The sequence below is a fragment of the Lycium ferocissimum genome, chromosome 8, assembly GCF_029784015.1.
Source record: "Lycium ferocissimum isolate CSIRO_LF1 chromosome 8, AGI_CSIRO_Lferr_CH_V1, whole genome shotgun sequence".
Classification (NCBI taxonomy): domain Eukaryota; kingdom Viridiplantae; phylum Streptophyta; class Magnoliopsida; order Solanales; family Solanaceae; genus Lycium; species Lycium ferocissimum.
In genome coordinates this window covers 43,600,147-43,615,564 of record NC_081349.1, presented here as the reverse complement: position 1 = coordinate 43,615,564, position 15,418 = coordinate 43,600,147, and the positions used below count along the sequence as shown (strand labels likewise).

Below are 15,418 nucleotides of genomic sequence, written 5' to 3'. Positions count from 1 at the left end.
CCTAAAATTGTTTTTTGGTCTTCTATGACCATTTTAAAAGGGGCTTCTTGTTGTTGAAATAATAAATTTGACAAATTTTACGAGTGTGCATGTCTTTAGATACATGGAATATAATTACGTACCTTGAATTAGTTAGTGAAGTAATATTGGGTCCATAGTATTGCCTGTGACGAGGAAATGATCTCCTATAACCCCTTATAATTGGAATAACGGAAATAATTTTATAAAGATATTATGTATTTTATGACATCGGGTGAAAAAGGTTACTTATAAAAATTGAATAAAAAAATGATTTTAAGGATTCATTTTCAACAATGTCTTTAGCTCACCCAAAAAGGTACTGACATAATTAAGCTGAAATAACGTTTCAGAATCCACGTATTTATTGAAAATAAATGGTCATTCTGTAACGGTGGTGTAAAATATTGGTGCATATGCAGTGTACAAGTGAATTACAAGAAAATAGGTGTCTGACACTTTGATTATCCTACAATGTATTTACTATTTGTCACCAACATATGTGTGAGATAATATAATATTGTCCGCTCAGCCTTAAATAAATTAGAAGAGACTTCCTCATGTGGTTTCAGTTTCCTACAATTTGAACCATAGTATTGCAAAAAATAATAGGAGCCACCCCTTCTTAGTGTATGTTTCCTCAAATAATTGTTATGTTACATATATTTAGCACTAATTAAGAAAGGTGCAGTTTACAGAGTCATAAATTTAAAAAGGAAATAAAGACGTGCCTTAATTCCATAGCTTTAAATTGAGCTAAATTAGATATTTGTTTTAAATTGCTATTTGTTTGAGTTTCTCCGCTATAGTTGATCAAATTTAACTTACACTCCATGACATGTTATCCTTTTTTCTTTTTTCTTTTTTTTGCATCATGACATGTTATCTTACTTCCCAGTGTATTTTAAAACTTTTAGTAATTATTTAAGATACATTCTGCAGACTGCGCATGTACCGTTTGGTTCAGAAAGCTAATTAAAAACTTCTCAAAGGAACAAATGGCATTGGATTGACAAACAAATTCGGTTTTTAGAAATCTAACTCAACGTTTTTCCGAATTAAAAAGAATTCGAAAGGTATAAATTTTCAATGTCATTTAAACTCACAATTTTCTACGAAGAAAGGTTTCTCAATAACCGTAAACTAATTCAAACACCCAAAACTTTCCAAAAATTGTTTAAAAAGTCAATGTGATACTCTTTTCTTTTAAGTAATCTTAAACAGTAATAACACATTTTTATATTTAGTAACAATTTAAGTTTAAAAAATACAATTTCCCCTTACTAAAGTGATTTATAGCCACACAATTATGGCTTATATTAGACTGCAAGTTAAAAAAAACTCCTTTATTAAAGGATTTTACCCTATATAGCCGCTCATCAAAATAATAGTAGTTGATAAATATATATATTCTATACATAATTACGTAATTAATTTTGATTGATCGGTGAAATATATTACTCCTTCCGTCCCAATTTAAGTGTCTTAGTTTGACTTGGCACAAGTCTAAAGAATAAAAGGAGAATTTTGAATCTTGTGATCCTAAATTAAAGATGTTTGTAATGTACTAAAATGTTCTTTGAATCTTGTGGTCTTAAACTTGTCATGTAGGATGTTTGAATTGTCAACTCACTAAACATAAAAAGAGACACTCTTTTTGGATCAGACTAAAAAAGGAAAGTAAAACACATTGAAACGAAGGGAGAAAAATCTTAGTAATAAATTTCATGCTTAATCAAACGCTATCACATAATTAATATATTTTTGTTACGGCTGTAATTAATTTTGAGAGTTACTAAATTTTCACACCAATTTGACCCAAATTTGGCTACACTTATGTAAAAATTACCATAATCTCTATTGTACAATTTTAAATTAAGAAAAATTTTGAGAAGAAAAGATAGAAATGACATTAAATAATCATAAATTATTAAATTTGACCTAAATAGTCATTCGAATTTACCTCATTTGGACCATTATAATTAAAATAGTGTGACAAAAAGACCTTATTGATTAATTTTGATCGATCCGCGAAATATATTAGAATCTTAATAAATTTCATGTTTAGTGAAACTCTATTACATAATGCCCGTCCATTTCCACTTATTGGGTCCACAAAATTCTCCAGGTGTCTTGGGTGCCCAGTTTAGGCCTGCTTCTGCCACGTGTCCCCGCCAGCTCTCCCCCACTTTTTTTTCGTTAGGACCAAAAAACCGAACTTAAAAAAATGTATAAAAATGGTCAGACAAAACTCAAAATTGGTAAACTTCAAAAAATCTATCTATTGCATAATATAGAAACCGACAGACAAAAATCTGAGACTTCAATGCACTGACATAAAACAGAAACAAAATTCCTCTGTAACATCTTCTCCAGAAAAATACTCAAATTTTTCAGGAGGAAATAACAAGAATAATAAGGCAAAAAAACTAAGAAAGTAATAGAACTTTGCGTATGAGAAAGATAAAGTTGGATTCGATATAATTCACATGCACAGAAATAAAGGAGTTTGAGTAAAGAATCTGTTTGTTTAGTACGTGTCAAGTTGGAATCTCTTTTTTTATTGATTCTTGAATTTTACTGTAAGTCTCCATGTTGTGTTTCTTTTCTTCTTCTTTTTTGTTCTGAATTCTTTTGTTTGAAGTATTTCTTGATTGGTTGGTTTGGTTAATTTTGATGTCTTATTTTTTGTGTTACTTTGGTTGAAGTGATTAAACAAAATGGGGTTGATTTTTGGGATTCTGATGGGGATGATTGTTGGGGTCGGTTTAATGGCGGCTTGGAAACACATGACAAGTTATAGAAGCAACAAGAGAATTTCCAAGGTATGATTTCATGAATTTGATGTGTTTGAATTATCATTTTCTTTGGTTAATTGGTATGCTTAGTATATTGAAGATTGGTGTTGTAATCAGTGGTAGAGTCGAAAATGCTATAGCTAGAAACTTTTTCCTTACATAATAATAGTCGCAGTATTACTTCCATTATCGTATTATTTTGTTGTAGTGACTATTACTTTTAAGAATGATCTGGCATGCTTTCATTGGTGTTTTGTCATGGCTTCTGTCTCCCGTTGTGTTCTTTTTTTTGAACTTCTTTGATATGCTTTTACTTGAGCCAAGTGTTTATCGGAAACGGCCTCTCTACCTCTCGAGGTAGGGGTAAGGTCTGCCTACAACCTACCCTCCCCAGACCAGTGGGATACACTGGGTACGTTGTTGTTGTTTTTGTAGCTAGAGACTCTATATAAAGGGATTCAATAGTGTGTATATATATATATATATATACACATATAACATTATTTGTTTTTATCCCAGTTGCGCAGTGTAATTTCCGGGTGAAGGGGAATTGAACCCCCTTCCTTACCTTTAGTTCCGCCGCTGGTGGTGATGGCTTTGGTCTGTGCTGAACGTCATTACGGGTGAAGTAGTTAATTAAACATTGTTGACTCTTATTTTGTAATTTGGAATGTCTAATTTAGGTAGCGTTTAGCATAATTGTTATGAAAGGTCTCGTATAGCCGACTTCAACTTTGTTGTTGTTGGAGGACAAACACTTCATAAAATGTCTCAACATGAAATGGATAGCTGTCTCAGTTTTGGCATGAAGATCCATTTTATTTATTTATTTTTGATTGGTAAAACTATCTCTCTGATGAAGCATCTAGGGGGATTATGCATAAAACTGTATTCTTTTGCTGCCTCTGTGATAGTTTAAAAGATCATTAAGATTTCAGAAGTGCGGCAGCTGCTTTTCCTTTCTGAAAGACAGATATTTCATCTTTTCATTGTATTTGCTTCTTTGACAGGCAATAGAGGTAAAACTAATGGGCTCCCTCAATAGGGATGATCTAAAGAAAATGTGTGGCGATAATTATCCTGAATGGATATCATTCCCAGTTTATGAACAGGTTGGTGGGGTTCAATTGTTTGTTGTTTCCTTCGTATGGTCTTCTAACTCGGCATTTTGACAATTTTTTCTGTCTTTCATGTTTCAATAGAATACTTGATCCACCAAATTGACTTTCACTGTAACCCTTCTATTGCTCATGTACTTTAGAACGGAATTTTTAGGATGAGAAGTTTATGTTAATGTGAATAAATGGTTTCAATATCATGGGAAAAAGAACAAGCAGAATTAGTCAGCTAATTAACGTAAATTTGGACCGGATTCATGAAATCATCGATATCTTTAACGGATTTAAATGAATGTCTTCTCAGTCAACTCAACGTTATAGATTATGCTAGTCTTCTTGCTGCTTTGATTTTTAAGAAAGATTTGGTCGATTCTTCTTAGCTTAATGAAGTTTCTCCTCTGTGTTTCAGTCATAAATAGTGTCTTGTTTATTTATAAATTAGATCATTGAAGTGGGTTCTACTTCTGTTACTTGATGAATTCGAACAAAAAAAAAAATACATTGCTGAGTGTGATCAACATGAGGAGAAAACTTTTACTAGATAGGAGCTATGTGCCGAGTCTATGAAGCTATGAGATCTGGTGTTTTTACATGTTTTCTTTATAAAATCTAGGGAAATAAACTAGAATAATGCACATTGTTAGTGTTATATTTGTGCAGCTAACACTCATGTGCTTAGTCTGAAGACAAAGGAACATCGTATTTGAAGGGGGGGGGGGGGGGGGGGGGCATGAATTTGTACAACTTAAGCTTTTTGTTTAATTTTACTAGACTCTTGGAGCACCCATAATTTCCTGTAAGCATAGATGATTAGGTGTCTTACGTGGAGAATTAGAGGCGGAGCCAGGATTTGAACTTTATGGATTCAGAACTTGCCACTGAATTCATAGCTCGTTATAGTTAATGGCTTTGCAAATAAATATTTATACATATTAAATAAATGGATTTCCTAATGCACATACATGGTCTAAGCAAAAGCCTGGGTTTGTCAGAACCCCTAAATAATACTCTACCTCCACCTTTGTGGAGAACCATATCTTTGTGTAGGCTCTCTACTTTCTGGTATAACTTTTGAATACGCGATACTTTCCTCACAACATCAATAAAAAATTACTTTGATTAAAAAATATTTGTCTCATGCTGTCTCACGTTGCAGGTTAAATGGTTGAACAAACAACTGGGCAAACTATGGCCATTTGTTGCTGAGGTAAGTTTTTGGCTCTTGTCTTGTGCAATCATAAGTCATTTCTGGTAACTTCATTATCATCCAATTTGTGCTTGACATAGTTAAATAAATTGGATGTTTTCTTCTAACTGATCCTAAAAAGAAAAAAATGTAGATTTTCTTCTATTATCAGTGCACTGATCAAATGCTCTCTTATAGTGATCACCAAACCTCTCATCAGATACAGCGGTTGCTCGGCATGAAGAATTTAGACAATAAAGTTCACATTCTTCATGTGCAAACACTTGTATCAATGCCAAATTTTCAGTTAGATCAGCAGCATTTGTACTCTTATTAGTGTAGTTTAACGAGCATTTTCCTTTTCAAATGCCCTGTCATGAAGTCATAAATCTTCTACGCAGGCAGCCGAGGCTATAATAAAAGAATCTGTTGAACCTTTTTTAGAAGATTATCGGCCTCCTGGAATTACTTCATTGAAGTTCAGTAAATTGTCCTTGGGAACTGTGTCACCTAAAATCGAAGGTAGCAACATATTTCAGTCATTATTACTGATCACCTAAAAAATGAACTGTTTCATGATTCTGTTATTTTCTTTATCATTGTATTTTTTACTGGGTTACCTATTAGCACATTGTTAGTGCTTTTAAAATTTTGATATGACATGCTTCGTGTTAGTGGAAACAAAGTAATCTAAATAGAGCTTATCTCTCGTCATTATACTGTTGCATGCCGATAAGACTGTTGATGATTTGGTTTCAGTTTCATGTGTTAGATTCTTTAATTAGTTTGTATTATTTCGCTCAGCATTTTAGCCTTCTTTTTTGGGGGGGATATATACAGGTATTCGTGTTCAAAAACTTAAAAAAGATCAAATTACTATGGATATTGACCTTCGATGGGGTGGTGATCCCAATATCATTTTAGGTGTTGAAGCTGCAATGGTTGCTTCTATACCCATTCAAGTAGGTGCCTAATCTCTTTCACCTGTCGTTTGATCCGAATAAAAAGAAAAAATAATAAATCTTTCACCTCTCAGTGTTTCTCTGACTGGTGAGTTATTTGGAGAATGAGATAGTTATACTAACCATCGCAAATTGATCACAGTTGAAAGATCTTCAGGTCTTCACAGTTGTTCGTGTTATCTTCCAACTAGCTGAAGAAATTCCTTGCATCTCTGCCGTTGTTGTTGCTTTACTCTCTGAGGTATAGCCTAATTCTGTTGCTGAATATGCTTCTTCTAGTCTTAGGTCCCTTTTGAATTGTGCTCCTTTTAATACTTGATCTGACATTTTTATTTATGGGAGAGGGGTGTGAGGAGGGTAGTTGGTTGGCATGGGAATCACCTTCAATACCCCTTCCTTCTCCCTCCTTACTCCCTCAAGAGAAGGAGGAGGAGGGAAGGGGGGGGGGGGGTTGGATGAACTCTTTGTCTTGATATTGGTTGTATCAACTGTTGGTGTTTCTTTGTAACATGTTTGGATGGTTGTCACTTATCGTATCGTATTGTTATTAAAATACAATGTTCTTTTTATCTATTTATTACTTCAACTTTAATATGTTGTTATGACACAATGAAAAGTGTCATTTTATGCAATGATCAATTTGGTGTGATCGCATCGTTACCTTATTTTTTCTCTCATCTTTCTCTTACTTTTTATTTAATAATCCTAACTATTTAACTTTTTACCTACCTTTATATAATAACTCTATCCAGTACCCTACTTTTTCTTTGTAATATTGTAAGCTTATTCTTCAAACTGCTAGTTCGTGGCATTATGAAACGACGAGGAGCGATACAATCTATCTAAACAAGTTGTATAGAGACGACATTTGACAATCATCCAGACAAGTTGTTAGACTGTGTGTTGGTAAACCAACATCTTGGTTGAGAGACTTGAGTACCTCCTTGGGTTGTGCGAATAGTCAGACTCAAAGTTGTGCGAACATTTCATCTGACAGCTAAGCTCTTAAAGATAGGACACCTTTTGTTAAGTCTCGAAAACTCAAGATGATGGGCAAAGGGCAAAAAAAGGACAGCCCGGTGCACAAAGCATCCCTCATTAGCTGGGTTAAGGGAAGGACTGCACCCCAAGGGGTGTGATGTAGACAACCCACCTTAATGCAAGCATTAGTGGCTGCTTCCACGGCTCAAACCCGTGACCTATAGGTGACACAGAGACAACTTTACTTTTGTTCCAAGGCTCCCCTTCAAACTTAGGATGATGCTTCTTGATAAATGTTTGAAGTGGTTAGAATACTGTATTATGTGGCGAAAATGTTTCTTCCTTTTTCTTATGCAATTTTATGGGAACTCAATTTGGAATTTCAGTAACAAACTAGGCTAGGTAACATGGAAAACTCATTTTTTGCGTAGTGGTAGAACTGATCGCTTAAAATAATCGATGAAAGAATTGTTGAGTTCTTTTGTTTCCATAAAACAATACGTGCCACCAATTAAATTCTCTTATTTTCATGATAACATTCCGATGTATATTTGTGTAACTGACTCCTTTTTTGTCGTTCTATCAGCCAAAGCCAAAAATTGATTATACTTTGAACGCTGTCGGCGGTAGTTTAACAGCTCTTCCTGGAATTTCGGATATGATTGATGTAAGTGTTAAACTTGTTCTCTTGCTGGACATTTCTTATTCAAATCTTCTCGTCTTAGACTGACACTGATCCCTTTCTCATTGAAAGGACACTGTAAACTCGATTGTTACAGATATGCTAGAATGGCCTCATAGAATTGTCGTTCCAATTGGCGGAGTACCTGTGGATACTAGGTATATTCAGTCTTGAACTATTTTAGTCATTGATAATAGATCTGTCTTTTCCTCCCAGGGATGTGTGTGTTTGTGTCCGTGTGTGTTTGTGTTTCTGCAATGTTTTCAGTGCTTATAACTCCTTTGGTGATGGATTGTGCTACTCAGCTCATTATTTAGAATATCCAGTAAGCCAGTCAGTTCCCTCCCTCCTCTCAGAATTTCAAAGAAAACTTCATTCCTGATTTTGAGCTTCAAGTGGTATAGGTTATATGCTGTATCAACATACTACATTGTTCAAGTTGTGTGTAATCAAGTAGAGGGGTAAATCTGTATTTTGATCTGTGAAGTAGCACATATACCATCAATTAAGTTGCTCAATTCTACGTCTTTTTCTAATTTGTGCTTACCTTAAAAATCTCTTATTGCTCTTCCTTGTCTCTTCCTAACATGTCTTCATTATATTTCATTTTTATGTAACGGTTGTTTGCGTGTTTCCTGCAGTGATTTGGAGCTTAAGCCACAGGGCAAGCTTCTAGTGACTGTAGTCAGGGCTAATAGCTTAAAGAACAGTGAAATGGTTGGAAAATCTGATCCATATGTAGTCGTATATATTCGCCCACTATTTAAGCTTAAGACAAAAACCATCGACAACAACCTAAATCCGGTTTGGGACCAGACATTTGAGTTGATTGCAGAAGACAAGGAGACTCAATCTCTTATCCTTGAGGTCTTATTTTTACACAGTCCTCTCATTTGTGCTTGAATTCAGCTCTCTTTGCGATATACACACTGCAGTTAAAATGTGTCCACAAGTCAGTTAATGAGGTACTTCATGATCACTTTGGACAGGTATTTGATAAAGATGTTGGACAAGATAAACGAATAGGTGTTACAAAGTTGCCCCTCAATGAGCTGGTTGCGGAGACTCCGAAAGAAATTGAATTAAGGTTACTGCCGAAACTTGACATGCTCAAAGTCAAAGACAAGAAAGATAGAGGAACTATCACAGTGAAGGTACATAACGGAGTCCACTATCGTGTTATAGAAGTTTCACTGTAGTCCTATTGCTGCTTATGATTTTCTATTAATTCCTTCTATATGTGAAAATTTGTTTTACATTTTTGTCTCGTTGAATATCCAGTAAAATTCCTTCTATATTGAAGCTTATTGATGGGATTTGTTAATTCTTTGCCCATCGGCCGTAATGAATTACGAGCGCTAGCCAAAATACAACCTTATACACTGATTATGTGTATTATATTAATACACATTTGCTAGCTATTATTTTTTTGAGCGGACCAAAAATGTAATTATCCCCTTTGTGATGCCAAAAATCGCAGGTGTTGTATCATGAGTTTAACAAAGAAGAGCAGTTAGCTGCTCTGGAGGCAGAGAAGAAGATTATAGAAGAAAGAAAGAGGCTAAAGGCAGAAGGGTTAATCGGCAGCACTATGGATTCCCTTGACGGGGTATCATCACTCGTCGGTTCAGGTGTTGGCATGGTGGGGACCGGCCTTGGTGCAGGAGTAGGTCTTGTCGGAACTGGACTAGGTGCCGGTGCAGGGATAGTAGGAAGTGGCCTTGGAGCTGTTGGCAGTGGTCTAAGCAAAGCCGGAAAGTTTATGGGAAGGACCTTTACAGGGCAGTCGAGCCATTCGAGGAAGAAGAGTGGTTCCTCTGCTCCAGTAAACTTTGGTCAAGAAAATGGAGGAGCAAAGCCACTCTAGGCTTTGCCTTAGTGATGTTGACTACTTTTGTGGACTAGAAACTTAGTAGTTTTTGTAAACTTGTAGAGTTTAGATCCGATTTTCGAATGTGTTTATCGATGCAAGAGTGTACTGTTTCTATAATGAAACTAAGCTTAACATTTGGACATAGATGGGTTGAAACTTGAAAAAAAGAGTGGAGATGAAAATGATTTTTGGCAGTTGAAATTGTGTTTGGACATGCATTTTACTTGAAAAGAAGTTGAAGTTTTGAGAGTTTACTTCAAAATCACAAAAACAGAAAAACTATAGTCTAAACCACCTTTGGAAACCTGGAAAATTCATCTTCAATAACTGTCTAAAAACTGGTCACATTTTATAATAAAATGATGTTTTCGAAATATTTTGGAAAAAAAATGAAAAACACTTGTGGCCAAACGGGAGCTGGTGTTCAAAAGTGGGGGAAAGATATGCAAATGTGCACATTTTACAGGTTTTCAATGCTTATTTTGAAAATTTTGAGGTTCCAAAATATACTGTGAAGCTTTAATTTTTGTTTGTTTGGCTATGATTGTGAGAAAGTTGGCAGCAGGCTTAGAGCATTCTTGTAGAGTTATGATCCTGTCATTCATGAAGAGATCCATTTGGTGTCACCCTGTCATTCATATAGAGAAATTGGCATATAGATACAACTCAGTCTATTGATTGGCATGAAATAACCCAAGTTTCTTTTATTAGCTTGATATGACAATTTTAATAAAATAAGTGGCAAGCTAAAGCAGCCCCATATCCCGGTATGTCTTCTTTCTCCATATCTTCAAATCTCTATCTCATCACTCCTGAAATCACTGAATTTTATGTCTATCTTATACCTACTATAACAGATAATATGTCTATACTCATTTTTTGAGTTCTAAAAGAAAGGTGTGTTCAGTTTGGAGAAACTATCTGAAAGTCCCTATGATTTGCTTCTTCCAAACCTGATTGTCAAGACTTGGAGTGAAATCATTTCTATTTTCAGGCAACCCCACTAATAATTAAGGGCTAAAAATGGTGGATTGGAAATGAAGCTAGCACTGATTTCTGGTTCCACCCCTGGCTCTCTGATATTCTTCACATTGGAAGTAAGCGCTGATCGGGAAAGTAATAAAGGGACGTTAAATGTAATTCTAGAAGGGCCTACCCGTTCGATTGATTAAAAATTTTCAAAAATGTTTTCTCTAGGAAAAACAAGCTTTATATTGAATGCGTCCTTCCACACCCTCCAACACCTAATCTTCATCCCAATCCCGTAGCCCTCATCCCCACCTCCCCACACTCCACCTGCCGTAGTATTTACCTAGATTATAAATAAATGCTTTTAGAATGGAGATAAGAAATTGTTCAGCTAGCCAAGGTAAGGAAGAGAAAGGCACGGGACCTGGATCGAGTAAAATGCATCAAGGACGAGGATGGCAAAGTATTGGTGGAGGAAGCTCTCATTAGACGAAGATGGCAGTCATACTTCCATAAACTCTTGAACGAGGAAGGTGATAGAGACATTGTGTTGGGAGATTTGGAGTACTCTGAGAGGCGTCGCGATTTTGGGTATTGTAGGAGTATAAAGGTGGAGGAGGTTAAGGGTGTTGTTCGCAGGATGCGCAGGGGAAGAGCTACCGGTCCTGACGAGATCCCTGGGGAGTTTTGGAAGAGTGCGGGCAGGGCAGGTTTGGAGTGGTTGATTGGATTGTTTAATGTTATTTTTAAGACGGCGAAGATGCCTGAGGAATGGAGGTGGAGTATGATGGTTCCTTTGTATAAGAACAAGGGTGATATTCAAAGTTGCAACAACTATAGAGGATCAAGCTGCTAAGCCACACTATGAAAGTGTGGGAAAGGGTGGTGGAGATGAGGGTGAGAAGAGGCGTGTCTATTTCAGAGAACCAGTTCGGATTCATGTCGGGGCGCTCGACTACAGAAGCCATCCATCTTGTGAGGAGACTGGTGGAGCAGTATAGTAAGAGGAAGAAGGACCAGCACATGGTTTTCATCGACCTAGAAAAGGCTTACGACAAAGTGCCAAGAGAGGTTTTATGGAGATGCTTGGAGGCCAGAGGTGTACCTATAGTGTACATTAGGGCGATCAAGGACATGTATGAGGGAGCCAAGACCAGGGTAAGGACAGTGGGAGGAGACTCGGAACACTTCCCAGTGGAGATGGGGTTGCACCAGGGATCAGCTCTTAGCCCATTTTTATTTGCCTTAGTGATGGACTGTCTGACGCGGCGAATTCAAGGTGAGGTGTCATGGTGTATGTTATTTGCGGATGACATAGTCTTGATTGACGAGACACGCAGCGGAGTGAATGCTAAGCTGGAGGTTTGGAGACAAACCCTTGAGTCTAAAGGGTTCAAGTTGAGTAGGACCAAGACAGAGTACATGGAGTGCAAGTTCAGTGACGTGACACATGAAGTGAGGCTTGGTACCCAGGCCATCCCAAATAAAGGAAGTTTCAAATATCTTGGGTCTATTATACAAGAAAATGGGGATATTAATGATGATGTCTCACATCGTATTGGTGCAAGATAGATGAAATAGAGGCTTGCTTCAGGAGTGCTGTGTGATAAGAAGGTGCCACCAAAACTTAAAGGCAGGTTCTACAAAGTGGTTGTAAGACCGACTTTGTTGTACGGGGCAGAGTGCTGGGCAGCCAAAAGCTCTCACGTCCAAAAGATGAAAGTTGCGGAAATGAGAATATTGCGATGGATGTGTGGGCACACCAGGCGAGATAGGATTAGGAATGATGATATCCGGGATAAGGTTGGAGTAGCATCAGTGGAGGATAAGATGAGGGAAGCGAGGCTGAGATGGTTTGGGCATGTGAGGAGGAGAGGCACAGATGCCCCAATGCGGAGGTGTGAGAGGTTAGCTATGGATGATTTCAGAAGAGGTAGGGGTAGGCCGAAAAAGTATTGGGGAGAGGTGCTGAGACAGGACATGGCACAGGTTCAGCTTACCGAGGACATGACCTTAGATAGGAGGTTTTGGAGGACTCAGATTAGGGTAGAAGGCTAGTAGGTAGTTGCGGTTTCGATCTATAGTCTGTTGTCCTTTGTTTCTTGCTACTATATGTTGTTTTTTGTACTTCGATTATCTTATTTATCTGTGGTAGCTACTGCTTCCTTTTTTAGACTGTTTTATTTTGACTTATTCATTCTTTAGTTTCATTTGCATTTTGCTTTGAACTGTTTGTGCTTATCTAACCTTTCTCATTGTGTTTTCTCCTGAGCCGAGGGTATTTCGGAAACAGCCTCCCTATCTTCCGAGATAGGGGTAAGGTCTGCGTACACTTTACCCTCCCCAGACCCCACATTGTGGGATTTCACTGGGTATGTTGTTGTACCAAACGCAAAAAAAAAAAAGTAAGAAAATACTTATTTTTTGTGAAAAATAATTTCCATGACAAACATTATCCTTCATATTGAACACAATTACACAACTGGTCATGGTAGGCGCGTCTACTATAGCAGTTGCCTGCAGGCTGACACACCCTAAGCGTTTGTTTGAGTTGTTCAGAAGAATAAAAAAATAAAAAAAATAAAAAAGATTATTTTCTTGAAGATTTTCCAACGCAACATTTCAGATTCTTTCAGATGAACAAACATCTCTGTACAGCAGAATTAAATAGTATTAATTAAGCTACAACAAAAGTTAACTTTCAGAGAAAAGCCTTGTGCTTTTTGCTCTTGTTTTATTAGTCCTCTAAACCCGTTACTCCTTTACATTTTTTTTGCACGGATTGTCCTTCAAAGACGATGATCTTTAATTTTTATCATTTGCTTAAACCGAAGTTCTAGGTTTGAACTTCGCTCAGTAAAAAAAAAAAAAAAAAAAAAAATCACAACAAGACAAGGCTTTGTGAAAATTCTTTTGCCTTGCGAAATTTTACAAACTACAAAAGTTAGGTCTTAACTGCCCGAATAGGCCTACTTTTCTTTACGAAATTTTGCCTTGCGTTTTTTTTTTTTTTACTGACCGAAATTGAACCCAAAACCTCGGATATTTTAGGCGGAGGGCAACGAGCAATTTGAGGGGGAAAAATTAAAGACCACCCCGAATAAGGGTAATGTGCAAATTGCCCCGCACTTTAACCCACAACCAAAACAAGATCTACCAGTAGCTCTACTTCAAGAAAATGCGATGTCCTCGTCATTTGCTGTGAATTGACAGGCGAAACTCGTCACTTTATCAATAAGGAGGTTTTACTAGCACTAGGAAAACAAGTAATAATCATTAATATAACACGAGGAGCCATAATTGACGAGAAGGAGTTGGTGCAATGTTTGATACAGGGAGAAATTGTAGGTGCTGGCTTGGATGTTTTCGAGAACGAGCCTAATGTTTTTTAAGAGCTCCTTCGATTAGATAATGTTGTACTGTCACCACATTTTGCTATGCATACTGAGGAGTCGTTTAGAGATTTATATGAACTCATGTCGGGGAATGTTCAAGCTTTCTTCTCCAAGAAACCTTTACTTTCTCCAGTTTTGAATTAGTAAAAAGTTTTTTTTTTTTTTTTTGTCGACTTGGAACTCTACTATTTCATGATTCAAAAATACACTTGAAGTATTACTTTTTTGTGCGTTTCGTACCTAAATTATTAAGTGTTTGTGTTTGCGCTTACCTGAACTATCGCCAACTATATATCAAAATACACATCGACTAACATATGATGATGCATGGTGTACACTATCTTTTTGTTTAAAAATGGTTCCAAAGGCACTCCATGCGGATAACTAAAGGAATTAATTTGAAAAGTAAAAAAAGAAGAGATAGTGATAAAAAAAAAATACATGGAGAATTAAATGAATTAATTTGAAAAGTAAAGTAGAAAAAAAAGAGATAATGGTTAAAAAAAACAACTGAAGTATCACTTTTTTGTGATTTTTCTACCTGAACTATCACTAACTATTTATCAAAACACACCTCGCAATTAATGAGTCAGCTGTCATGTGGACGAAATTTTTGTGGGCAAACTAAGTTGTTTGCGATGGTATTCAAACACTTGGTCTAGTCAGTTTTGAGGCGAGTTTTGATAAATTGTTTGTAATAGTTCAGCTAGAAACCTCAAACACCTAATAGTTCAGCTAGGAAACTCGCAAAAAAATGATGCTTTTTTTTTTTTAATCATTATACTCCCTCTGTTTCAATTTATGTGAACCCATTTGAATAAGCGCGGAGTTTAAGAAAGTACAAAAGATTTTTAAACTTGTGGTATTAAATGAGTCACACATATTTTATGTGGTTATAAATCATTGCATAAAGGTCATTTTTTTTTTCACGGACTAATAAGAAAATAGGTTCATATAGTATTTTTTTTTTTAATGTTTTGAGGTCTTATAAGTGTTTTCTAGAGAAAAAAAAGGAAAAGGCAATAATGCTCAATTACATTGGGGCAATTTGCACGATTGCCCTTATTCGGGGTGGTATTTAATTTTTGTCTTTCGCTAAAAATCATTTGGTTTCAGATTCGAACTCCTGCTCAGTTAAAAATTTAAAAAAAAATCGCAAGGCATAGTTTTGCCTGATCTACTTTCAGGTTTCAAACTTTACCTTAAGGCAGAGTTTGACTGCAAACTCTATTTAAGGTAGAGTTTTGCCCAAAAGAAAAAAAAAAAATTCAAACTCTACCTGATCAGACGGAGTTTGACTGCATGCTCTACTTAATGTAGAGTTTTGCCTTCGGGCATAAGGCAAAACTCTACCTTAAGGTAGAGGTTTGCAATAAGGCTAAAAAAAAAAAAAAAAAAAAAAAAAATTTTGTAAAAAAAAGGTCTAAATGCGTAGG

The 15,418-nt window shown here is 36.2% G+C and overlaps 1 protein-coding gene across 2 annotated transcripts; it reads left to right on the top strand.

The window, feature by feature from the left end:
- The first annotated feature begins 2,277 nt into the window (after window positions 1-2,277).
- Window positions 2,278-9,760, top strand: LOC132068549 (calcium-dependent lipid-binding protein-like). Of its 2 annotated transcripts, none has more exons than XM_059462174.1 (12): window positions 2,278-2,551; window positions 2,727-2,843; window positions 3,827-3,928; window positions 5,091-5,141; window positions 5,522-5,642; window positions 5,961-6,082; window positions 6,225-6,323; window positions 7,650-7,730; window positions 7,818-7,903; window positions 8,387-8,612; window positions 8,735-8,899; window positions 9,226-9,760. In XM_059462174.1, the coding sequence occupies exons 2-12, from the start codon at window positions 2,739-2,741 to the stop codon at window positions 9,610-9,612; spliced, it is 1,545 nt and encodes a 514-aa protein (XP_059318157.1). In that variant the 5' UTR covers window positions 2,278-2,551; window positions 2,727-2,738; the 3' UTR covers window positions 9,613-9,760. The 2 variants fall into 2 exon arrangements, with proteins under 2 accessions (XP_059318157.1, XP_059318156.1); XM_059462173.1 differs by having other exon boundaries at window positions 2,278-2,600.
- Window positions 9,761-15,418: the final 5,658 nt, after the last annotated feature.

Excerpts from the sequence above, each read along its gene's own strand:
- LOC132068549 (XM_059462174.1), top strand. The coding sequence starts at position 2,739 with ATGGGGTTGATTTTTGGGATTCTGATGGGGATGATTGTTGGGGTCGGT. Across the intron at positions 2,844-3,826 it reads GCAACAAGAGAATTTCCAAG|GCAATAGAGGTAAAACTAAT; the intron begins GTATGATTTCAT and ends CTTCTTTGACAG. Across the intron at positions 6,083-6,224 it reads TTGCTTCTATACCCATTCAA|TTGAAAGATCTTCAGGTCTT; the intron begins GTAGGTGCCTAA and ends AATTGATCACAG.